General features: G+C 35.0%; 1 protein-coding gene across 1 annotated transcript; it reads left to right on the forward strand.

Moving 5' to 3' along the window:
* The first annotated feature begins 3,800 nt into the window (after positions 1–3,800).
* LOC136975089 (patched domain-containing protein 3-like) lies at positions 3,801–21,729 on the forward strand. The gene is made up of 4 exons (XM_067270092.1): positions 3,801–3,812; positions 17,055–18,062; positions 18,134–18,451; positions 20,345–21,729. Exons 2-4 carry the CDS (start codon positions 17,060–17,062, stop codon positions 21,562–21,564), a joined length of 2,541 nt encoding a protein of 846 aa, XP_067126193.1. The 5' UTR covers positions 3,801–3,812; positions 17,055–17,059; the 3' UTR covers positions 21,565–21,729.
* The last annotated feature ends 4,587 nt before the right edge of the window (positions 21,730–26,316 follow it).

The following is a 26,316-nucleotide window of genomic DNA, read 5'->3' on the forward strand; positions in this document are numbered from 1 at the left end:
CAAATTATAAGCAGAAATATGCCATGCACAACACGTCTGTAAATATTGAAGTATTAGAATATCAAAACTGTAATGAAATAAAAATGTGGTGTTCGTAGAGAAGTTGTAAAGTTTGTCGAGTACAGTATGTTCCGAAAGAGGAATCTAAAAAGTGACGGACAGATAAATATTCTTTTCTTTTAAATAGTGTAAAGATGTAGAAGCCGATACGATAGAATTGAAAAATATCCCTAAATACATGACAAGTAAAAAGAATATTTTAAAAAAATTAATCTAAGATGGACCAGATTGCAAGAGATTGAAAGACAACTTGAATTTACCTGTAATCTCTAATTTTGATTCGTTTCTATAGGTGAAGAATTGTTAGATATGCAATATGGATGTAAGATATTCATTGTGAAATGGAAAAATAAACACCTTTATTAACTAATGATAGTACATAAGAAATATAATTTGTTATAGAAGTTTATGCTGAATACTCAAAGTTTGGATTTGGAGATAGAACTATATATTCCTTAAAAAATTCTTCACTCTAGCTGCAGTTCCGAAACTCTGATTGCAGATGTTAGATATTATTATTGTTAAGTATAGAGTATAATCAATAATTATGTAAAATATACATACTTAATATTGTACACAGATGTTGTTCACTTTGTATCAGATTACACTGTTATATCTATATTAAAACACGTTATTTACAACTTATTACTGAAATAGTTCGTAATGCACTAAATGTAATCAGTAGTCTTGTTTCAGAATTGCTGTTAAACAAATAACTTATATGAACAGAGTCTTGAATCAATAATAAGTATATTACTAATCAATATTTGTATACATCGTTTCTACAAATATATATGATATATTTGTGGAAACGAGTCATTGAGAAATTGCTATATATTTTGTAAATTTAAACAATTATAATAACGTTTGTGCTTCGATGTGCAGCAAATAAAAGAATTCTATATTTCCTGATTCACTTTTGTGGATAATGAAAAAGAGAGGCTGCACGCGCAATGGCAATAAACATGACCGATGACTTTTCTGTCCAGGATCTGACGCAAATTACTGCATATTATGAGATTAGGCAATCGGTCTTGTTGTGCAGAACAGTAGCGTTTGGTGAAGAGATATCGTGCCATAATCCATCCGGAAATAACTAATAATTGCCATTCGAAGCTAAAACGACGATGGGTTCAGTTGCATACGAAGAGAGAAGTGACTATCTATTCACATCACAAAGTGAGAGTAATGTGTTATTCAAAGAATTTCTGAAAAATTCAGTTGCCAAATATTTTATAAGAGGTTACAACGTTCCAATCTTACGTAATTGTATTATAGAAAAATACACGAAAATTCAAATTTCCTTTATTTTCAGACTTAAGGAGGATAAGCAACTTCCAATATTTAAAGCATTACGTTAATAATGAAATAAAATTAAAGTTAAAAAGCAAACCAACTGTGCAGAGAGAAATACTTTAATTATTTTGGTATATCACATAAATGCATTTCGCCAGTAAACTCGGCCTCTTCAGTAGGGTTATCGCGCTCGTATTTAAATTAGCAATATTTTTTTTCATAATTATAGCAAAGTTTTCTTTGAAATTTCTTTTTACAATATTTTTCTCTTTTCAAACATTTTTTGCATTATTAACGTTATTCTGACAATACAACAATGTTGGAATATAGACAAAGTATTAACTTTGAATCTTACCGCTGCTAGATGTTACGATAATCTAATCTTCAATTTCCGCTTCGTTTCCTTAATGTAGAAACTTCGATCAGTACACGTACACTGTAGTTCGTAGACTACTCCTTTTTCTAATGGGTCCTTTTTAATACCTTCTATTACCATAAGTTCCGATATCCTATTATTTTGAGTTGGAGCCAGTTTAATTAAAGCTTGATTAAGGATATTGTTATATTTTTCAAATAGACCTTTTATGTAAGGAAATGCTACGTGCTTTTTAATTTCTTGTTTTTCTTTCACCTTAAATCTATTTAATACGAAATAATTATACCAGTTATTGAGAATTCTTTGGGGTATATATAAGCAGTAAATTAAAATGGAAACCCATGATGGGTAATTGTCGGAATTTCAGCTGTGTACGAAATAATCCAACTGATGAGGCCGAGTTTACTGGCGAAATGCATTTACGGGATATACAAAGTGTTTCTCTCTGCACTTTGCCTTATACTTTTTTAACTTTAATTTTACTTCATTATTAACATTTTCTTCACTTTTCCTTCTTCTCTATTTTAATAATAGATCTTGCGTGAGTTCCCTCCTGACAGTTTATTATATCCTGCTAAACAACTCAACTTTTTTGACTTTACTGTCGCTAAACGTGTTCTATCGGGGATTCCCCGAAAAATGTTTTTCTAAGCGAGGTAGCATGACATTTATTGATTTAATTCTATGCAGGTTTGGGTAAATTTCGAAAACCCAACCATCGTATTAGTGTTTTACTTGCAAGATTATGTGTGATTATTTGCTTTCAAATACGCTAGAATTAACTAATTCAAACGCAAATTTCGTAAAAAATAACTGGAAGAATTGTTACTTTCTAATTAATCAGATTCGACAAGGATTAAATTTAATAATTCCAAAACACTCCTTATACAGTGTGATTCTACTTCATTTTATATGAACAGAACTACTACAGTATATTTAACACCGATTTAATTTTTAAATTTTAATCTACAGATATTAAACAAAAACTTACTGATAAATTCGAATTGTCTATTAATTACAAAAATTATAGTTTTAAAAATTTAAGAATAAAAATGTAGTTTTTTAATGGTTTTTTTTCTGGCAAATACTTTCATTATCAGCAATTTTGAGTATTAAATAGCCGATTAATTCTCAGAAGTTTACCATTCAGATCTACAACCTTGATGTTAATAAATGATTCATTGTTTTAGAAATCAAATCTATCGCTTCGGGTAAACTTTTAAGGTTGATTGCTTCTAATTTTTTTTATATCGAAAGCTTTGTTTTCAATGGCGATCGTTACGATTGATACCGAAAAACAAGCTGTCTAGTTGATAGAGAAAATTGGGTTCTCGAAACCATTGCGAAGTGGTCTTAAATGATCCGGATGCAAGTCCGACTTTGTATCCGATAAAGGTGCTCTTATATCGATTTGACAACATCCATTAGTAACATCTATTTATTATGTAGCTGTTACTAATTGGAGGTTGGTTGCTGAAACCATTAGTGAGCATGAACTGAATATGTTTGAATACAAGATGGAAAGGCTACGTATTTTATATTAATTTTATAGTATAGGGAATACATTTGTATCGGTTTATGTCTACAATTCATTTCCACGAGAGATATTAAATTTTAATTATTATATAGTTTATATAATACGTTTGGTTTTATCTTATACAAGTTATTTTTTAACATCTTGTATATTTACCTATTATATTATGATTTTAACTGCCCTTCGATAGCTTAAGATAAGATTTATTTCCTCTTCAATAAGAATGTAAATGATCACAGACGTTTCCATATTATTGCGACTAAAAAGCGATGATAATATATAAAATATTTGTTAAATTTCCATTAAATCAAGCTTGGAGTAGTGCAATTTTTTTCCTGTGACTATGCAAATTCAGAGTTGGGAAATGCAACATAATTAAGATCAGATAAATGCTTACGTTGTTACCATGTACTTGTTTGACTATTCTCGTTTCAAACAGGTTCTGAATTTAATGATTTTAGCACGTGACGAATTCAGGAAAAAGTTATTTTATTGTGATATTTGTATGGATAAAGAGTGAGGCGTTCCGTTTCTCACCAGAAATAGGTAAAAAACAAATGATAAATTCGTATGTAATTTTTTAATCCTTAGTGATTAATTGTAAATTTTCACATAATCTGAAAGTATTTATTTATATATAAAATTTTATAATTATCGATTAATTAATTAGAATAATAATTTGTGTTATGATTTAAGTTTTTTATTACGCTATAAGTACGTGTTAATTTATTATATGTGTTGGAAAAAATTACAGGTACTTAATTACTGTATGCATTTAAATATTTTAATAGTAATTGGTTTTAAAAAACATTATTTATCGTAATTTATTTTAAACGACAAAATGTCCTTCTTTAAGAGATGTAAATTAGTTTCTTTATAAAAACTGCATGATTTGTACTTGAAGTTAGTTGATAAAATTTGAACATTTTAATTTATTATGGTTCAGTGGGTTTTCTGTAACTCGTGCGCAGACACGGGAAATAAAGGTGTGTTTTTAAGAAAAACTTTATATGGAAAACCGACCCTTCTATAGGAACTTGCCTATCTATTGATGTTACTAACATGAAAAAAACCCGTAAAAACCCACGTGGCCGCCCCCCACGATTAGGTAACTACGAGAATTCAGTGGTTTTATGCACTCGGCAAGTGTAGGGCGTTTATTACAATTAATTAAGAAAGTACCATTTAGAAATGAGAAAACACGAGTCGATAGATTAGGTAAATTACATCTATATCTATATATATAATCGAGACGAATTGATAATAATAATAATAATACATCAACAAGGGAAATGTTAAGTAACAATGGAAGTGTTAAGAGAAAGCGACGTGCAAGACGCAGATGCAGTTTTTTTCGTTTTTGCGGGAAATCAAACATATTTTTAGATTCAACTAAAAATTCTCTAATTAATCTGGAAACAGGGGGACCCAATTGTTGAGTTCTGTGAAAACGAGTAACGTAATAATCTTAATCTTCGGTGGTATTGTTACTTTCGCCCGAGTAACGCCGGACCCACCCGCTAGTATATATATAATTGAGACGAGTTGATAGTAATAATTATAATCAGCGCAGAGCCCAAACGGTTAGGAGTTGAAAGTTGAAATTTGGTACACAGTTAGGGCAAGTCACGAGAACGCACACTAAGACGGGATTTTTCGAAATTCCTCTCCACGGGGGAGAAAGACAGGATTAAATCTTAACACTTTCATTGTTGATGGAAGTGTTAAGTAACAATGGAAGTGTCAACAATGGAAGTGTTACGTAACAACGGAAGTGTTAAGAGAAAGCGTCGTGAAAGACGCAGATACAGTTTTTTTCGTTTTTGCGGGAAATCAAACATATTTTTAGATTCAACTAAAAATTCTCTAATTAATCTGGAAACAGGGGGACCCAATTGTTGAGTTCTGTGAAAACGAGTAACGTAATAATCTTAATCTTCGGTGGTATTGTTACTTTCGCCCGAGCAACGCCGGACCCACCCGCTAGTATATATATAATTGAGACGAGTTGATAGTAATAATTATAATCAGCGCAGAGCCCAAACGGTTAGGAGTTGAAAGTTGAAATTTGGTACACAGTTAGGGCAAGTCACGAGAACGCACACTAAGACGGGATTTTTCGAAATTCCTCTCCACGGTGGAGAAAGACAGGATTAAATCTTAACACTTTCATTGTTGATGGAAGTGTTAAGTAACAATGGAAGTGTCAACAATGGAAGTGTTACGTAACAACGGAAGTGTTAAGAGAAAGCGTCGTGAAAGACGCAGATGCAGTTTTTTTCGTTTTTGCGGGAAATCAAACATATTTTTAGATTCAACTAAAAATTCTCTAATTAATCTGGAAACAGGGGGACCCAATTGTTGAGTTCTGTGAAAACGAGTAACGTAATAATCTTAATCTTCGGTGGTATTGTTACTTTCGCCCGAGTAACGCCGGACCCACCCGCTAGTATATATATAATTGAGACGAGTTGATAGTAATAATTATAATCAGCGCAGAGCCCAAACGGTTAGGAGTTGAAAGTTGAAATTTGGTACACAGTTAGGGCAAGTCACGAGAACGCACACTAAGACGGGATTTTTCGAAATTCCTCTCCACGGGGGAGAAAGACAGGATTAAATCTTAACACTTTCATTGTTGATGGAAGTGTTAAGTAACAATGGAAGTGTCAACAATGGAAGTGTTACGTAACAACGGAAGTGTTAAGAGAAAGCGTCGTGAAAGACGCAGATGCAGTTTTTTTCGTTTTTGCGGGAAATCAAACATATTTTTAGATTCAACTAAAAATTCTCTAATTAATCTGGAAACAGGGGGACCCAATTGTTGAGTTCTGTGAAAACGAGTAACGTAATAATCTTAATCTTCGGTGGTATTGTTACTTTCGCCCGAGTAACGCCGGACCCACCCGCTAGTATATATATAATTGAGACGAGTTGATAGTAATAATTATAATCAGCGCAGAGCCCAAACGGTTAGGAGTTGAAAGTTGAAATTTGGTACACAGTTAGGGCAAGTCACGAGAACGCACACTAAGACGGGATTTTTCGAAATTCCTCTCCACGGGGGAGAAAGACAGGATTAAATCTTAACACTTTCATTGTTGATGGAAGTGTTAAGTAACAATGGAAGTGTCAACAATGGAAGTGTTACGTAACAACGGAAGTGTTAAGAGAAAGCGTCGTGAAAGACGCAGATGCAGTTTTTTTCGTTTTTGCGGGAAATCAAACATATTTTTAGATTCAACTAAAAATTCTCTAATTAATCTGGAAACAGGGGGACCCAATTGTTGAGTTCTGTGAAAACGAGTAACGTAATAATCTTAATCTTCGGTGGTATTGTTACTTTCGCCCGAGTAACGCCGGACCCACCCGCTAGTATATATATAATTGAGACGAGTTGATAGTAATAATTATAATCAGCGCAGAGCCCAAACGGTTAGGAGTTGAAAGTTGAAATTTGGTACACAGTTAGGGCAAGTCACGAGAACGCACACTAAGACGGGATTTTTCGAAATTCCTCTCCACGGGGGAGAAAGACAGGATTAAATCTTAACACTTTCATTGTTGATGGAAGTGTTAAGTAACAATGGAAGTGTCAACAATGGAAGTGTTACGTAACAACGGAAGTGTTAAGAGAAAGCGTCGTGAAAGACGCAGATGCAGTTTTTTTCGTTTTTGCGGGAAATCAAACATATTTTTAGATTCAACTAAAAATTCTCTAATTAATCTGGAAACAGGGGGACCCAATTGTTGAGTTCTGTGAAAACGAGTAACGTAATAATCTTAATCTTCGGTGGTATTGTTACTTTCGCCCGAGCAACGCCGGACCCACCCGCTAGTATATATATAATTGAGACGAGTTGATAGTAATAATTATAATCAGCGCAGAGCCCAAACGGTTAGGAGTTGAAAGTTGAAATTTGGTACACAGTTAGGGCAAGTCACGAGAACGCACACTAAGACGGGATTTTTCGAAATTCCTCTCCACGGTGGAGAAAGACAGGATTAAATCTTAACACTTTCATTGTTGATGGAAGTGTTAAGTAACAATGGAAGTGTCAACAATGGAAGTGTTACGTAACAACGGAAGTGTTAAGAGAAAGCGTCGTGAAAGACGCAGATGCAGTTTTTTTCGTTTTTGCGGGAAATCAAACATATTTTTAGATTCAACTAAAAATTCTCTAATTAATCTGGAAACAGGGGGACCCAATTGTTGAGTTCTGTGAAAACGAGTAACGTAATAATCTTAATCTTCGGTGGTATTGTTACTTTCGCCCGAGTAACGCCGGACCCACCCGCTAGTATATATATAATTGAGACGAGTTGATAGTAATAATTATAATCAGCGCAGAGCCCAAACGGTTAGGAGTTGAAAGTTGAAATTTGGTACACAGTTAGGGCAAGTCACGAGAACGCACACTAAGACGGGATTTTTCGAAATTCCTCTCCACGGGGGAGAAAGACAGGATTAAATCTTAACACTTTCATTGTTGATGGAAGTGTTAAGTAACAATGGAAGTGTCAACAATGGAAGTGTTACGTAACAACGGAAGTGTTAAGAGAAAGCGTCGTGAAAGACGCAGATGCAGTTTTTTTCGTTTTTGCGGGAAATCAAACATATTTTTAGATTCAACTAAAAATTCTCTAATTAATCTGGAAACAGGGGGACCCAATTGTTGAGTTCTGTGAAAACGAGTAACGTAATAATCTTAATCTTCGGTGGTATTGTTACTTTCGCCCGAGTAACGCCGGACCCACCCGCTAGTATATATATAATTGAGACGAGTTGATAGTAATAATTATAATCAGCGCAGAGCCCAAACGGTTAGGAGTTGAAAGTTGAAATTTGGTACACAGTTAGGGCAAGTCACGAGAACGCACACTAAGACGGGATTTTTCGAAATTCCTCTCCACGGGGGAGAAAGACAGGATTAAATCTTAACACTTTCATTGTTGATGGAAGTGTTAAGTAACAATGGAAGTGTCAACAATGGAAGTGTTACGTAACAACGGAAGTGTTAAGAGAAAGCGTCGTGAAAGACGCAGATGCAGTTTTTTTCGTTTTTGCGGGAAATCAAACATATTTTTAGATTCAACTAAAAATTCTCTAATTAATCTGGAAACAGGGGGACCCAATTGTTGAGTTCTGTGAAAACGAGTAACGTAATAATCTTAATCTTCGGTGGTATTGTTACTTTCGCCCGAGTAACGCCGGACCCACCCGCTAGTATATATATAATTGAGACGAGTTGATAGTAATAATTATAATCAGCGCAGAGCCCAAACGGTTAGGAGTTGAAAGTTGAAATTTGGTACACAGTTAGGGCAAGTCACGAGAACGCACACTAAGACGGGATTTTTCGAAATTCCTCTCCACGGGGGAGAAAGACAGGATTAAATCTTAACACTTTCATTGTTGATGGAAGTGTTAAGTAACAATGGAAGTGTCAACAATGGAAGTGTTACGTAACAACGGAAGTGTTAAGAGAAAGCGTCGTGAAAGACGCAGATGCAGTTTTTTTCGTTTTTGCGGGAAATCAAACATATTTTTAGATTCAACTAAAAATTCTCTAATTAATCTGGAAACAGGGGGACCCAATTGTTGAGTTCTGTGAAAACGAGTAACGTAATAATCTTAATCTTCGGTGGTATTGTTACTTTCGCCCGAGCAACGCCGGACCCACCCGCTAGTATATATATAATTGAGACGAGTTGATAGTAATAATTATAATCAGCGCAGAGCCCAAACGGTTAGGAGTTGAAAGTTGAAATTTGGTACACAGTTAGGGCAAGTCACGAGAACGCACACTAAGACGGGATTTTTCGAAATTCCTCTCCACGGGGGAGAAAGACAGGATTAAATCTTAACACTTTCATTGTTGATGGAAGTGTTAAGTAACAATGGAAGTGTCAACAATGGAAGTGTTACGTAACAACGGAAGTGTTAAGAGAAAGCGACGTGAAAGACGCAGATGCAGTTTTTTTCGTTTTTGCGGGAAATCAAACATATTTTTAGATTCAACTAAAAATTCTCTAATTAATCTGGAAACAGGGGGACCCAATTGTTGAGTTCTGTGAAAACGAGTAACGTAATAATCTTAATCTTCGGTGGTATTGTTACTTTCGCCCGAGTAACGCCGGACCCACCCGCTAGTATATATATAATTGAGACGAGTTGATAGTAATAATTATAATCAGCGCAGAGCCCAAACGGTTAGGAGTTGAAAGTTGAAATTTGGTACACAGTTAGGGCAAGTCACGAGAACGCACACTAAGACGGGATTTTTCGAAATTCCTCTCCACGGGGGAGAAAGACAGGATTAAATCTTAACACTTTCATTGTTGATGGAAGTGTTAAGTAACAATGGAAGTGTCAACAATGGAAGTGTTACGTAACAACGGAAGTGTTAAGAGAAAGCGTCGTGAAAGACGCAGATGCAGTTTTTTTCGTTTTTGCGGGAAATCAAACATATTTTTAGATTCAACTAAAAATTCTCTAATTAATCTGGAAACAGGGGGACCCAATTGTTGAGTTCTGTGAAAACGAGTAACGTAATAATCTTAATCTTCGGTGGTATTGTTACTTTCGCCCGAGCAACGCCGGACCCACCCGCTAGTATATATATAATTGAGACGAGTTGATAGTAATAATTATAATCAGCGCAGAGCCCAAACGGTTAGGAGTTGAAAGTTGAAATTTGGTACACAGTTAGGGCAAGTCACGAGAACGCACACTAAGACGGGATTTTTCGAAATTCCTCTCCACGGTGGAGAAAGACAGGATTAAATCTTAACACTTTCATTGTTGATGGAAGTGTTAAGTAACAATGGAAGTGTCAACAATGGAAGTGTTACGTAACAACGGAAGTGTTAAGAGAAAGCGACGTGAAAGACGCAGATGCAGTTTTTTTCGTTTTTGCGGGAAATCAAACATATTTTTAGATTCAACTAAAAATTCTCTAATTAATCTGGAAACAGGGGGACCCAATTGTTGAGTTCTGTGAAAACGAGTAACGTAATAATCTTAATCTTCGGTGGTATTGTTACTTTCGCCCGAGCAACGCCGGACCCACCCGCTAGTATATATATAATTGAGACGAGTTGATAGTAATAATTATAATCAGCGCAGAGCCCAAACGGTTAGGAGTTGAAAGTTGAAATTTGGTACACAGTTAGGGCAAGTCACGAGAACGCACACTAAGACGGGATTTTTCGAAATTCCTCTCCACGGTGGAGAAAGACAGGATTAAATCTTAACACTTTCATTGTTGATGGAAGTGTTAAGTAACAATGGAAGTGTCAACAATGGAAGTGTTACGTAACAACGGAAGTGTTAAGAGAAAGCGACGTGAAAGACGCAGATGCAGTTTTTTTCGTTTTTGCGGGAAATCAAACATATTTTTAGATTCAACTAAAAATTCTCTAATTAATCTGGAAACAGGGGGACCCAATTGTTGAGTTCTGTGAAAACGAGTAACGTAATAATCTTAATCTTCGGTGGTATTGTTACTTTCGCCCGAGCAACGCCGGACCCACCCGCTAGTATATATATAATTGAGACGAGTTGATAGTAATAATTATAATCAGCGCAGAGCCCAAACGGTTAGGAGTTGAAAGTTGAAATTTGGTACACAGTTAGGGCAAGTCACGAGAACGCACACTAAGACGGGATTTTTCGAAATTCCTCTCCACGGGGGAGAAAGACAGGATTAAATCTTAACACTTTCATTGTTGATGGAAGTGTTAAGTAACAATGGAAGTGTCAACAATGGAAGTGTTACGTAACAACGGAAGTGTTAAGAGAAAGCGTCGTGAAAGACGCAGATGCAGTTTTTTTCGTTTTTGCGGGAAATCGAACATATTTTTAGACCATCTAAAAATTCTGTAATTAGTCTAGAAACAGGAGGACCCAATTCTTGCATTCTGTGAAAACGGGTAAGGTTGACTATAACGTAATAATCTTCGCTATCGTTACTTTTCCCGAGCAACACCGGGCCTACCTGCTAGTAGAAAAGGATGGGGCAGGATGAGGTTGTTAAGGTTTGAAAAGTCGTAATATGGCAACCACTTTAATGAGAACAATAATTTTTTTATTCTCAGCAACTACAATATTTGGTTATACATAATAGAAAATTTAATTTTTAAAAAACGTTTTTAAAAACAAGAAAATTTAATATTTTAAAATTATATGTAAATGCACCATCTTGCCCCGCCCACAGGGTAAGATGGGGATATTATTTTTATATATAAGAAGGACAAATTAAAATGGTTAAGCTGTCGTTTTCTTCAATATTCACACAAGAACAGTGTGCCCATTTATCGCAACGGCTACATTTATTATTATTTTCCTATTCGGAAAATAATTTTAATAAATATAAAAGTTTTAACTTACTCGTATTTACTTTACCAGACGACACTGTAACTTTGCGCATGCTCGGTTTCGCTATTTTGTAAACAGACGATATTTTCTGTGGAAAAAATTTTTATTTCGATTGTTATCTCGCATTTTATTTCTTGTTAAGATAGTATTTAAATTAAAAAAATGTTTTCATAAATAAAATGGAACTTAAAAACATAAATAATAAAGTAATACAGTATATACTGTATAAATATATTACAGTTAGATATGATTTAAATGTGGAATATTTCATTTTCTGTAAAAAGATCATTTTTAAAATTATTATTTTATATATTCGAAAAGGTAATATAGAATTATCAATGACAACGAATTTAAAACTAGTTCATCGGACTATATTGCAGTGCCTCTAGCCAGCAGCAGAATTCGTGGCCAATCTTGGGCAAGATGGGGGTACCCCATCTTGTACCTACCATCTTGCTCCAACGTGCACTTTTCATACTGACTGCAAACACGGGTCAACTTTATTTCAAAACTAAACAATTTCAGTCTTAAAGGTTACTTTGAATACCATAATATCTTTATCTAAAAGGTAATGTAAAAGTTCACAATAATACTTATTTTGTAGAAACTTTGTAGCGGGCGTAAAATTAGACGAAGTATTGCTGAAACGTGGAAAACTGTCTTCCTTCCGATTCGGACGTTCTCTCATCCCGTGATCCCTTTTGAGGTTGACATTTAGTTTTCCAAATAACAGCTAGATGAAAGCGCGTTAACCACGAATAAACGGACGTCCCCATCTTACCCCATGGCCCCACCTTGCACTGCCTTTCCCTACTTATATAACTACTATAGACTCTCCCTGTATACTTCCTGTTGCAGCAATGCTATAGCGTGTCTATTTCGCGCTATATCATTGTCGCAATATTTAAGTGAATAAAGTATATATAGATATGTTTTTTAAAATTATAAGTCAGAAAATTGAACGTAAGTAAAAATTAATCGATTTTCGGAAATCCAATTAATATTTTGATGTGCAATGTACTGTACATCGTTATCTAAATTATAAGCGTGTAAATGTCTCTGTTGAGTTTTTGTATCAATTTGTCGAACGGTTTAGGAATGTATAGCGAACAAACAAATAAACGATCAAACAACTATCCTCATTTACATATATAAATTTACAGAGCATATTAAAACACAATTACTTCAGAATGTTATATCTTAAAAAATTTTTTATAGTAAAGTGTTAACAAGTCAGCATTTTGTCACTTCTGATTTACCCGAGCCCTTTCAACGTCATTTCGGATACCTCCACGGAACCTGGTTCTTTGTCTTCATTCCATGTTAGTATTATTTTCACATCATTTCATTAGTGTGAAGGATTAATACTATAATACTGTAGTCCGTACAATCTTTGGCATTCTCTTTGCTTAGTATAGATACTACGCCGAACTCTTCTAGTTCAATGGCCACACGGTTTTATTCCATATCTGTAGGCATAATACTGTTATCAATTTATTACCTCTTGACCATCAGCTTTAAAAAATTCCATGGAAATTGAGTCAACTACAGGTACTTTTCTGTCTTATAATTAAAGTGTCGTAACTGCGAGAGAGTTTACAATGGACAGCGAGTAGGTATTTACCAAGGTCCTAGAATATAAGGTTAGCACATACACCCGGTTTAGCCACTTCCTGCCAGATTCCGGATATACGTCATCTGTAGTCGAGCCGTGGTCGAGGGACCGCTTCACAACAGTTAGCGAGGGAAGAAAGTTTTGGAATTTCACTATTTTTGTTACTCTGTTAAGAATTTTTAGACTCTTAATTTTCAAAGTTAAATATATCTATCGTTATTACTATTATTAAACATAATTATGTTGAAAATTATATCGATAAAAATTGTACGGAAGTAAAAAAAATCTTCCTAGAACCGTTTGATATTCTGTCGTAGTCTTTAACCTTCGTTTTGTAGAAATTACAGAATATGATTACGGATAATATATATTTTTTACTAAAATATTTTAAAATGCTAAGGATAGTTTTTTGCGTGTATAAAAATAGTATCTGCAAGATGAAATGACGACTACAAATAATAAACTGGGTTCCTTAACAGGATGGTAACACTTTTAAGATAACTTGAGATGTAAAATGAAAAATATTGTTTATTATTAATTAATATAACTTTACTCGACATTGTTTAAAGGTTCGTTCACATCTACAGACACCGTACGTGGCAGACACGTAACAGCAGAGACATAAAAATATTATTACATACATTTTCAATGGGCATATTTACATATACCGCGCCTGAGCGGATCGTGTCCGCACGGACACGGGCCGGCACCGGCCAGCATTGTCTGCGAAAATGTTTTGTCTGCCGGCGCGCGTCTGTACAACTCTGTGGGAGTCGGCGCGGTTAGTATGAATGCCATCGTCGAACGCACAGACAGTGCTTGGTTAAAATGATAAATCAAGAAAAATTAATTGAATTAGTTCGGGAATATACATTTCTTTGTGATTTAAGTGCGTTCACACCCTAGTATGTCTGAATGCTTCTGTGCATGCTGGGTTGTAGATGTGAAAACTATTGTCTGTGCTGTCTGCCACGTACGGTGTCCGTAGATGCGAACGAACCTTAACTCGTCACCACTGGATAAATCAACATACTTTTTCTGTTTCACACATTTTAGAATTCTGATAACTCGACTCCCCCCTGAAAAATGAGTTCACACCACACAGTTTATTGTACGGTGTAAGCTCATTTTTTCAGGAGAGGAGTCGACTTATCAGAATTATAAAAAGTGTGTTGATTTATCCAGTGGTGACGAGTTAAACGATGTCGAGTAAACCGAGTTATGTCCGGCTATGTCCGTCGGCCGGGACCACAGAAATCTCACTACCTACGGTGTCCAGTTATCCGGGTGTCGACTTACGCGGAGTCGACTGTAGTATAAATTTATTCCGAAAACTCCGACTCCGAAAAAGTCCGGGTGTCGACTTTTTCGGAGTCGACAAATTCAATCCCGATTCTTGTCATGTTCGCCCTGATCATTTCACAGAAAATGATTGTGAGAGAAATTTAAAAGCAGAGTTATTATGTTTGTTAGCAAAACTTAAACTAAAGAACACTTTACTACCGACGGTAAATATAGGAAATATAGAAAATGCACCTGATTTCTTTTAATTCTGTTTCTATGTAACACTTAATTTGTATATAGTATTGATATTAAAAATATGTTTATAACATAAAAAATTGTACTTTTGACAAAGTTATTTTTGTATATGTATGAGTAAATAATATCGTTTTTGGTACATGAATATTAAAAATTAAACAAAAAAATAGACCAATATAATTTTTAGTTTTAAGAAAGAACTTGTTTGACGATATAAATTAAATTAATTCATTTATATATAAATCACCTACGTAGGTTTTTATGATTTACCAAAATTAATCTTTTAAGAAACTATTGTTGTTATAATATCATAAAATAGATAGAATCGACTTCATTTACAAAGTGGAAAAACGCATTTTAATTTCAACTTTACACGTAAAAATTACGAAGATTTGCTCAATATTCCGGATTTTTCTTATTTATAATCCATTTTTATTTACATTTAATAATATATAAGTCGTAATTAATAAAATATTAGCGTGTAATTAAAGCTACGAGCCTCTAATCGGTAATGTTTTTACCATAAGGACATAGTAAGATATTTCGTTTTCGACTAGGAGTGACGTCAAATAAGCAACCAATGAGAAGCGTTTCTTCTCTATGAGCTAACCTTATATTCTAGGACCTTGGGTATTTACCTCATTGACAAGTGGAGTCTTCTGAAGATCCTTATAGAATAAAATGGGTAAATGGTCGCAATTCTAATGGTGAGAGGAACGACGATCAGCTTGACCAGTCGAGTATGTAAGAAAAACAATTAATCGGGTTTGACTTGGCATTTGACGAACTATCAGATGAATGGCTAGGAGGATGACTGAATCGGCCTGCTAACAGGAACTGGGGACCTATTCTGAGCTCTTCCGATAACTGAACGAGAGCAATACACGGGACATTCGATAAGTCCCCTTAGCGAAAGGCAGTTAACGAACCTTAGACAAATCGCTATTCTGTGCTCCACGTTAAGTGGGTTTCTCTACGGGTAGTCGGTCGAGATGCGTCTGGGTTCCACGCTATCGATAGCTATTACGCTTTAACCAATCACAGTTTAGTTAACATTGTATTTTGTCACGTGACTGCGATCCGCCATTTTCTAAGCGAAGCACGTGCTTTTAGCAATGTCGTGTACTTACGCTAGTGATATAATTTTGTTTAGTTTTAAAATGTCTGGGTCTATTACTGGGTCTATTTTGTCAGCCCATCCGTTAAGCAAATATTTGTTTTTAAAAATTATAATTTATGTGATAGATAGTCATTTATGTATAGTGTATAGTTTACTGTTAAGTTACGTATATAGAATGTTTTTTTTTTTTTTTTTAACTAAAACTAATGAATTAAAGCCGACATTAAACTTAGATAAAATCTACAAAATAAAGATTTCTATTATTACATAATGCTAACATTTTACAATTATACAAAGTATGTCTAAGTTTCTTTGTATATTTCTATATAACTTCATGTAATTAATGTATTTTTTAATTCATTCATTAAGAATAAAATGACAAACTTAATTTTGCCACAAGTTCTACTTCTATAAACCTTATAACTGAATTAGTATTATGATTAAATGTCAATTGCAATACGTCTTATTAAATGTAGATATTATTTGCATAGACACGGAGTGACTGGAAAGCAAACATTAAAAGTAAAGCCTCACAAATAAAAAAATTCAATGTTTCAAACAGGAGGTGGGCCTTCGGTTAATCAAAAATTAACTGAAGTTGAAGAAAGAGTATTAAATTTAATCGGTGTTACTGCTGTCCCCTCTCTCCAATTGCTCGTGAAGTAAAATCATTCTTACACGAAAAGATGCCATGTTGTTTTCAATTTCGTTACGTTCCTAACGGCAGCTCGAGAGTGACCGGTAACAAAAGCTTAGTTATCGCAAGTTACTACTCAGAATAGGTCCCCTGGTCTGCACTCACGAACCGGAACACTTCTAGATCTTTAATTGGCCTTTTGTATCTTTTTGGCTGTTTCTTGAGTTAGAACGTTTCCAAAAATAGTAAAATCGGATAGAAACTTTGTTGGGAACCGATCCAAATTTTTATCTTCTTCCTCCTGGGGTGATTACGATTTCAGAAAGAGTTAGAAAGGAAATGATGACTCGTTACTTTTTGCCAGGTTTTTTCATCCCAAAAATCTAGCCTTGTTAGCTTGATTTAACAAAATACTTTTCTTAAAAGATTAATTTTAACGAATTTTAACCCGGGTTCTCACATTTTATTCTCAAAAACTAATATTTCATTTTTTGCAGGAAAGATGGAGAAAAAGGAGAAATTTACTCGTTTAAGTGAAATCCTGACTATTAACATTGGGAAGTTTGCAAAAATTATTGGAACACATCCGTTTTACTTTATCTTTTCTTCTGTTCTTCTTAGTGGTCTACTTTCTATTGGAATGATCAATATCAAAACAAAATACCACAACGAATATTTGTTAACTCCGGACAGAGGGAGAGTGTTCGATGTTATGCAGTTTATTGACAAGACATTTCCCATGAATTCTTCGAGTTCATTTGATTTCCTGAGAATGTCCAAACGTCCCCTTTCACCCATCATCTATTTGAGAAATAAGAAAGGAGACAGCATTTTCCATAAGAAAGTGTTAGAAGAAATCAAAATAATAGACAAAATCGCAAAAAATGTTACTATTTCGGTTAATAGAAATATTATTCGTTATCGGGACGTGTGTGGAATTGTGGATGAAAAATGTTTCGAAAATCTTCTCATCCCACTAATCAATAATACAGACGAATCTAATATATTACGACACAAGTATCCGTTAGATCTGGATCCTCTGACTTTTGTACATAAAATCCTTTGCATTAATTTGGGTGGAGTGAAGACGGATGATAAAAGCTACATCAAAGATGCAAAAGCAATTCGCTTGATATATCCGGTAGACGAATTCAATAGTAGAAAAAAAGAATTGAGTACATTATGGACAGAAGCGCTGTACAACCGGATGAAAGATTATTCTTCTGATTATGTTGAAGTACTTCAGGAACCATTTCAAGCTACCGAGTCAGAAATGAAAATAATTTCCTATAAAATGATACCTTTGATAAATGCGTCGGCGTTAATAATAATAATTATTTGCGTAATAACGTACATGACTAACAGCTGGGTGAGATCCAAACCCTGGATGGGTGTGGCTAGTGTTGTTTCAACTGGTATGGCTACTGCAGCTTCGTTTGGTTTGCTTTGTGCTTGCGGAGTGGAAAATGTTAGCTTCAACTTTGGAATTCCTTTAATTATATTAGGTAATGAAAGGTTGTACATTTTTTAATAACTTTTATGTAATTCTTTAAATGTTTTCTTCTTTTCATTTTAGCAACAGAAGTAGACAATGCTTTCGTAGTAATTTCTTTCTGGAGGCAGACGAATCTCTGTGACAGCGTAGTAAAACGGATGGAAGAAACTTACTCGAATGCAGCTGTGTCGATTACCACAACCAGTCTGATGAAATTCTCTACTTACTGCATTGGCATGACTTTACCTTTTCCTGGAGTAAGGACATTTTCTCTGTATGCTGCAATATGCGTATTCTTCAACTATTTGTTTCAGTTATGCTTCTTCGGTGGATGTTTGGCGTTGAGCGGATACAGAGAAGAGAAAGGTCTTCACTCGTTCACATGTAGGCCAGCTTTGGGTAAGAAAAAGTTCCGTAAAAATTTTAAAACAATAAATTAATTTTGAATTTGAGCATTTTATTTGTAAGAATGACTTACAATTTTGAAGTATTGTAAATCTTAAGTACAACTTATAGTGATTGTTTTACTGCATTGTGTTATAAACCTCGATGTATTGCAAGACAGAAAAGAAAGTAGACTCTTGCGTATCGAAATTTACGTGGACCGGGTTGTTTAATAAAATCTGGATTAGGGAGTGTGATGAATTTGAAATAAGACTGTAATATAGGGGAGGGTAGAGGAATGGGGCCCACCTAAAGTATTTTGCAAATTTTTAAGAAAACTTAACAATATTGTGAGAAGTTATTTTAATGGTGCAAACAGTGTACTCTGAGAAATAAAGTGCATGTGTCAAAACTTGAGTATTTTTCTCCATACTGTTTTAATTATAAAAAACAAAAAACATTACATTGAGCGCCATTACCCAACCATGTAGAGTAATGGAAACCACCATATAAAAACATCAAAAAAAGACTGAAACGTTAGAAATGTTTTGAATACATCACTAATCGATCGAGAGAGACAGCGTATCGTTATAAATACCTGATGCACTGTGTTCGGGTTTCCAAATGGTGGTGGAGTCACTAGGGGAAGCCCGGAAAGGCCTTTGGGAAATGTCTCTGTAGCCTTAAACGGCGGTTAAAGTCCATCGGAAGTTGAAATCCGTCGGTACTTCGAAGGTGTCCCTGGAGAAACACAGGATATTCGGGGAGGAACGGGCGGCGACGGGCGGCGACGGGCGACGACGATAAACCTTTTCGGTCGGCACTAAGGGATACTCTCGCGGACTCTGGACGACCTCTGTTCCTTGAGTTCTCTTTTTTTTTTTTTTTTTTTCAAGTCACGTTGTCCCTTTTCACCAATGGATAATTTTTTTGTTTTAGTTTCTAGTGACGCATTCTGAGTTCCCTGGGGAAAAAATGACTCCGGGGTAGAGAAATACACTCATCCTCCGGTAATAAAACAGAAAAAGTCTTTTTTTTTTAGATTTAAGTAAATTTCCGTTTTAAGGTGAAAAATAATTTTTCTTTCGAACATTTCGTCGAATTCAATCTCTCACATAATAGTTAAGGGAATAGTAGGCATTAATATATATTATTGAAACAATAAGTTATAAACAAGGGTACATACAGTCGAACAAAACGAGTGTCCCAATTAGAAGAAAAATGCACAAAATAGTTTTTTTACTCACACAATCAAGCGTGTGCACAGAACAGCCACCATATTCAGAATTCGAAGTTGGTTCTGCAGCTGATAGATGCAAGCATCCGTTGGGATTGAAAATTCTGAACCGTTTAGCTAAACAACAGGTGGGCCGCATTATCCTACTCTCTACTCTCCCCTATGTGCCTGCTGTATGTCTAAAACGTTTATTTTGACATTAACGCTTATGTTTGACAATTACAATTACCATTAATTTTGAAAGTATTGTGTTCAAGTTGTTTTGAACTTCTCGATTTGATGGCGAGCTGCAACACCAACCAATGTCTTACTATCATCGTGTCGACAATTTTTTTGTTAGTGCATTTCGTCCTTCTATGAACTTGCAGGAAACTTTAATAAATAATTTTTAAAAATGTACACAGTTCAATATGGAAATGACGATTCGGTGTAGTGTACAATTTTTTCGAAAATTTTTGCTTGCCTTTGATCAATCCGTATAAGAAAGACTTCGGAAGTGAGAAAGCTGGAAGCGGGAGAGTCATATTAGACTCTCCCGCTTTCTGCTTTATTTTCAAAATTGTAAACATTTACATCAATTAACCTATGAATTTAGTAGATATTATTATCACTTGGTTTTATTACTTTTATATTAATTGTAATACCTATATAAAATAATTTTCCTTTTATAGAATCTTCAGAAATTTACGAAGAATACGACGAAGAACCCAAAGAAGACTCACTTATGGCATTTTTCAGAAATAAATTTGCTACTTTTATTTTGCATTCACGTACTCAAATCATCATCACTTTTGTTTACTTAACATTATTGTCAATTGGAATATGGAGGGTTTTGGTGATAGACGAAGGCTTCGATGTTTTTAAGTTCCACGATAATAATTACAAAATTACACAAGCCTATCGAGTTTACTACGATGATTTTACAGAATATCCATACACAGTGCACGTTGTTATTAATGAAATTTTAGATTATTCTGATCCTCAGGTACAAAATAAAGTACAAAAAATCATACAAAATTTTCACAGTCTTCCGAACATTGCAGGACCCGAACTCGATATATTCTGGTTAAAATACTTTAAAATATTTCAAGACCATCCAATCTCCAAATATTCTCTGATGGGATATGACATTACTCAGAAAAAAGACTTTATGGATGCTCTCAGAAATGTCTTTTTGAATTTCAAAGGTGCACAACAGTTCCAAAACGATATACATTTTAATCACAATGGCACTGAAATTATTTCCAGCCGCTTTTTATTAATTGCCAAAAATGTCTCCGATAGAATCGCAGAAGTTAATGTAATGAACGATTTGTGGAAAATTGCCGACGAAGCGCCATTTAAAGTTAGTGTTCACATGTTAGCATCACCTCTAATCGAACAGGCAATTATCGTCAAAACAGAAACTTTTCAACTCATCTGTATAACTGCATTGTTAACATTTGTAATTTTCATTTGTTTTATATCAAATTTTATTTGTGCTGGTGTCGTTGCTGTTTCCGTCGTGTCCATTTCTGTACAAACAATCGGGTATATATCTCTGTGGGGGATTAACCTGGACATTATATCTATGATAACGTTAATACTCTGCATTGGATTCTCTGTGAATTATCCTACTCACGTGTGTTATTCTTTTGTTAAATCCGAGAAGACAACCGCTAAAGGAAAATTAAAGGACAGTTTATTTCACGTGGGATTTCCGGTGTGTCAGGGTTCACTATCGACCGATTTTGGTTTAGTAATTGTGTTATCTTACGACTACTTTATAAATAAAGTTTTTGTTATAATTGTTGCTATAATTACAGCACAAACGGCATTTCATGCTATATTTGTTATTCCTGTAATGCTCTCAGTTATCTCATTTTTGATGGAAAAATGTAAAAGACTATGATGTAAAAAAATACTTACAATTGTTTTCATTTACTAAGTATTATTCTAATTAATAGTACATCAAATATAATCTTACCGTTTAAAATGTATCAAATATTTTATACTTTTGCAATTTCTGTGTTTTATTCAATAACTGAAATATTGTTGTATATGAAAGATTGTTTATTTCTATCATTAGGGGTAAATAAATACTTTTTGTTCGGTTTTTTTAGTTTTTAAATACAGTCAGTAATATGTATTACTCCTATATAGACTTATTGATTATAATAAACATACACTATGTCTAAAATTACATTAAAATAACACTGTGTAATTAACATGTGAAATGATGAAGTAATTGAATCGAGTCCCGTCGCCATCTTAAATGACGCGCGACGGTAATTAATCGATTCTGCGCGCGTTGCGATGCATCAATTTAAATAGTTTATAAAAATTAAAATAATAAGTATGTTTACAAAATAATTGACTACATCTGTTCGCAATAGTGCTGTAAAACAAACTGTACTCATAGTTTAGCATTTTCGATAACATTTAATTAATTTTTGAATTTTATTATATTCTATATATAAAAATCGAAGAAAAACATATAAAAGCGTAAAACGTAATTTAAAAAATACCTGCAACTTCAGAACACACATAAATATGAGAATCCATGAAAAAAAGATAGTTAATGATAACTAAAATCTAGAAAAAAAATAAAACTTTCAAGCTAAGGAAATTTCTGTGGTGAAATGCGAGGTAAGCGATCACGTGACGCCCGTCTCCCCATCTTAAGTAACCAAAGCTAGATCCTCTGTGTCTTCCCGAAGGTCCTCCTTGTTAATGAGAATCTTGAAACTGTTCATATCAATGTGATTGTAGGCCAGTTTGTATAGGTTGTAATTAATCCAGATCTCCTTGATCCTAAGATCAATAGGGAGAGTGTTGGTTATGAATAAAGAGGGGATCGGTAGGAGCCGTTTTGTAGACTTTGGCTGTAATGATTGACGAGAGCCTTTGAATGGAAAACAATTTTCTCCTAATGTGTACTTTAGCCACAGAAGAGCCCCAGATCCCAGACACATAGGTGATGATGGGCTGAATAGCTACAATGTAGTGTCCTGCTGGCAGTAGGCCCATAACCCAAGCGGTTCCTTAAGATTGACCTGAGGGCATGTGCAATCTTGATAGCCTTCTCGTGAACGTAGTGCACGTGCTCATTCCAGTTTAGCTTCTGGTCAAGAATCACACTTAGATATTTCACCAAAGTACTGTTTTTGATCCTGTTGTTATTAATCTTGATTGAAGGGCGTTTTTTCAGATGGTTGTTTTTCGGAAAAACTATGGCCTGGCATTTAGAGTAATTAATCTTAACCGAACTGTTCGTTAACCGATCACCCACTGTATATAATATAACATTGTATAATATATAATATATAATATTTAAGGCAAGCGCACACGTACAGTACAACACTCAGTCGTACAACTATCATGCCTATTAAAATCGGTTTTGGTTAGTTAGTTTGGTTAATTTTTATATTTTCTCACATTAAAAAATTCACGAACAAAAACTATACAAAAGAAAAATGATAAAATTAATACATACTTAGTATTTTTTAATGTAATGTTAATGAAAGAAAACCATCTTTTTTTAATTGTCTATTAGTTTTAATTCGTAATTGTACTTGATTTTTTATGTACAAAAAATTATGTGTGATTAAGATGGCTTTTTAAAATAAATAAACACATTTTTTAAACGTAATGTTGGATGTAGTTAATAATAAAAAATATCCTAACATATTTTTTAAAACATGTTTAACAATTAAGTTTAAATACCATTGTTTGCTAGCGTTTCTCTGTTCGTATGTGACGTCATAAAGCATACGCAATTGTATCTGTACACGTGTCCAATTGTGTCGTTGCTGATTGGCCGAGACTTGCATTACGTGTTCGGTTGCTTTTCTCTCCGCCGGGCAAAATGTACGCTTCCGCAGTTTCTTATACTTGTAACATGACGGGTCAGTGGCGTGCCGTCATTGGAAGCGATGGAAGCGCCGCTTCCACCTTCCAATGACCTTCTCTTGTATTTTATAAAATATAAATTTTCATATTTTAACGTACTGTACTTTGAATTAATTAAAATTAATATTTTATTATAACTGCATTATGTATCTTTTACAAATTTCTACACTACATGTGAAAAAAAACGATAAGATTGCTATTATATATTCGAATAATTCGGTGACGGAAGGAATGTCGAAACTGGGTCAGTTTCCAATCAGCCAGGTTATATAGGCACATGCGGTTTACCGGGTGAGGTTGGTATGCACCACCCTCACCCGGTTTAGCTGGTAGAAGCAACACACGCGTATAGCATCCAATTTTATATCCCGGACCGGTTCTGAGCTGTTAGCAGCTAGCCTGCTAGATATTCGGCCACCCTCGCCCGATTATGTGAATCACGAGCAGACTAGATCAACGGCGGGCAACCCCCGGCTCGCGAAAAGTTTCTATCCGGCCCGCGAGATCTTTAATAGATTATTAAATTGAAAAAATAACAAATTAATAGTTATTTTTCCAATTCTTTGTAATTTTCGAAAACGATAAGAGAAATAAATGTAGTAATTATTTATTTATTTATTTATTTCGTATTTGCAGACTAAAAAAATTACGAGTCACAAGAAGGCGTCAATTTACTACTACGGCCCGCGGAAAAACGTAAAATTTATTCTGGCCCGTGTTATAAAAAAGGTTGCCCACCGTAGACTAGATTTATAACTTAACCCAACCGATAGGAGTTTACTGGCATGTTTTTAGAATAGTTCTGTATAGTTGACAGGAGTTTTAAAAAACTCCATTAAAATATTTGATATATTTATTCCGCGTTTATTCCGCTCTCCCATCTTATATTACTTACGGATTTCGATGTTAAACCGATGATATTACGATTTAGTATGTCCCATCTGTAAGGGGATGCAGAAAAAACGTGTGCAATTCTAATACAGTGTTAAAAAAATTAACTGTTACTTTGGCAGCATCATTTACAACCAAATTTAATGAATGAGACGTACAGTACAATGGTACAAAAAAAGCTCGAGAATTTATTTTCCTTAAATTTACGATTTATATATTCGTTGTAATAAAAATTTGTCTTTCCAATGTTTTCCCAAGACTACAGATATTCGAGTACAAAGTAACCGGTTTCGACTTATTTCTACTAAGAAGTAGTTAAATAATTAAGAGATTAGGGAATGGGGACATAAATAAAACCCTGCCGAGAGCCAGAATTTTACTTAAACAAAAGCTTAACCGAACCAATCACTAGCTCAGTACAGTGGGGAACTGATTTTCGTGTACGCCTGGTATTAAAATGAATTAGTTAGAAAACAAATGACTATTAACTTTAACATATTTAGATTTTTACAGCTATGGTGAGAAACGTTTAAAATTTACAACGGTCCCGTGGCGTCCTTTGAGATATACTAGTGATGTGACAAAAGAGGCATTTGACATCGACCGGTACCGGCACCCTCGGGATTTGGCAACCTGCCTGCATGCACGCGCCGCACACCTACCAGGACCAGTAGCGTAGCGAGCGGGGTGCAAGGGGGTATATCATGCTCCGGGCGTCACTCGCAGAGGGGCGCTCAAATGGTCTCCAAGACAAACTATACTTTTTTCTGGAAGGGGGAGGGAGCGCCAATAAAGTGTCGTGCCCCGGGCGCCAGTTATGTTCGCTACGCCACTGACCAGGACGTCTCTGATTCCATTCATTAGCCACTCGTAGGAAGCTATTTCACTAAGTGGATTGTTTTAAGATTTAAAAAGTAAAGAATACTTTGTTATTTTTATGTACGTTTCTTCACAAAGTTATATTTAATTGTAAGTTTCTTTAAAAGTATATTCATACAATTGAAGAAGTACTAGGTATGTATATTCATCACACATTTTGTTTTACCAAGTGTCGGGGTGGAATCGAGTAGACATGATTCCCGCCCTTTTCTTTTGGACTGGTAACGATGATCGTTACAAGAAGACGGTTGAGGGAGAGACTGATGGAATGTGGACGGGTAAACACCGGTTGGTCATCCGACCCGTTGCCGACGAGTGTAGAGGGTAAAGGTCGAGGCGGGAAGAGGGGAGTTGACTCTCGGAATGTGAGAGAAAGGACAGATAGACGCGGGTTGTGAAGGAGTTCGCCCACGCTACGCTTACGGGACGTTACGCTATTCGGACGGTTGGTGAGCAGCAGAAGATTCAACGATCGGTTTTGGACCCGAGTGAACCCATCAAGTACCTAAATCGTCGCAAGGTGTCTTTCCGACGAACCTGATCAACGGTGTTTTCTGACCGAACTTACGGAACTTCATCTGATGTTATTGGCGCACCGGGTCGGTCGCCAATAGTGTACGCATCGGATGTTTTGAACTTTACTGGAGGTAATTATATTGAACTTTCTTATTTATTAAGTACGTCAGATAATCTATTAAAAATACATTTAAAGAAGTATACGGTTTTTATTGGCTTATCGAACAAACGAATACGAACGGGCCCTGACGCGCAATTAATTGATTGCCCCTGTAAGTCGGCTTCTTACAGAAACACAGCTTCCCTATCATCAAATGTCGCGGCACGCCACTGTGACGGGTCGAAAACTTAGTGAAAATAAGTAAACATCGAAGACGTTTTACGTTAAGACATTATAATATTTATTCACCCGAACAATTAATTAAATTCGTGTAATCGGTTTCCAACTAAATCCTTCGCTCGTATC

This window comes from Centruroides vittatus, unplaced genomic scaffold, assembly GCF_030686945.1.
Source record: "Centruroides vittatus isolate TY-2023 unplaced genomic scaffold, ASM3068694v2 contig_108, whole genome shotgun sequence".
Classification (NCBI taxonomy): domain Eukaryota; kingdom Metazoa; phylum Arthropoda; class Arachnida; order Scorpiones; family Buthidae; genus Centruroides; species Centruroides vittatus.

Bases quoted from the DNA above. Each gene is read 5' to 3' on its own strand.
- LOC136975089 (XM_067270092.1), top strand. From the start codon at position 17,060: ATGGAGAAAAAGGAGAAATTTACTCGTTTAAGTGAAATCCTGACTATT. The intron at 18,063-18,133 runs GTAATGAAAGGT...TTTTCATTTTAG, and splicing joins AATTCCTTTAATTATATTAG to CAACAGAAGTAGACAATGCT. The intron at 18,452-20,344 runs GTAAGAAAAAGT...TTCCTTTTATAG, and splicing joins CACATGTAGGCCAGCTTTGG to AATCTTCAGAAATTTACGAA.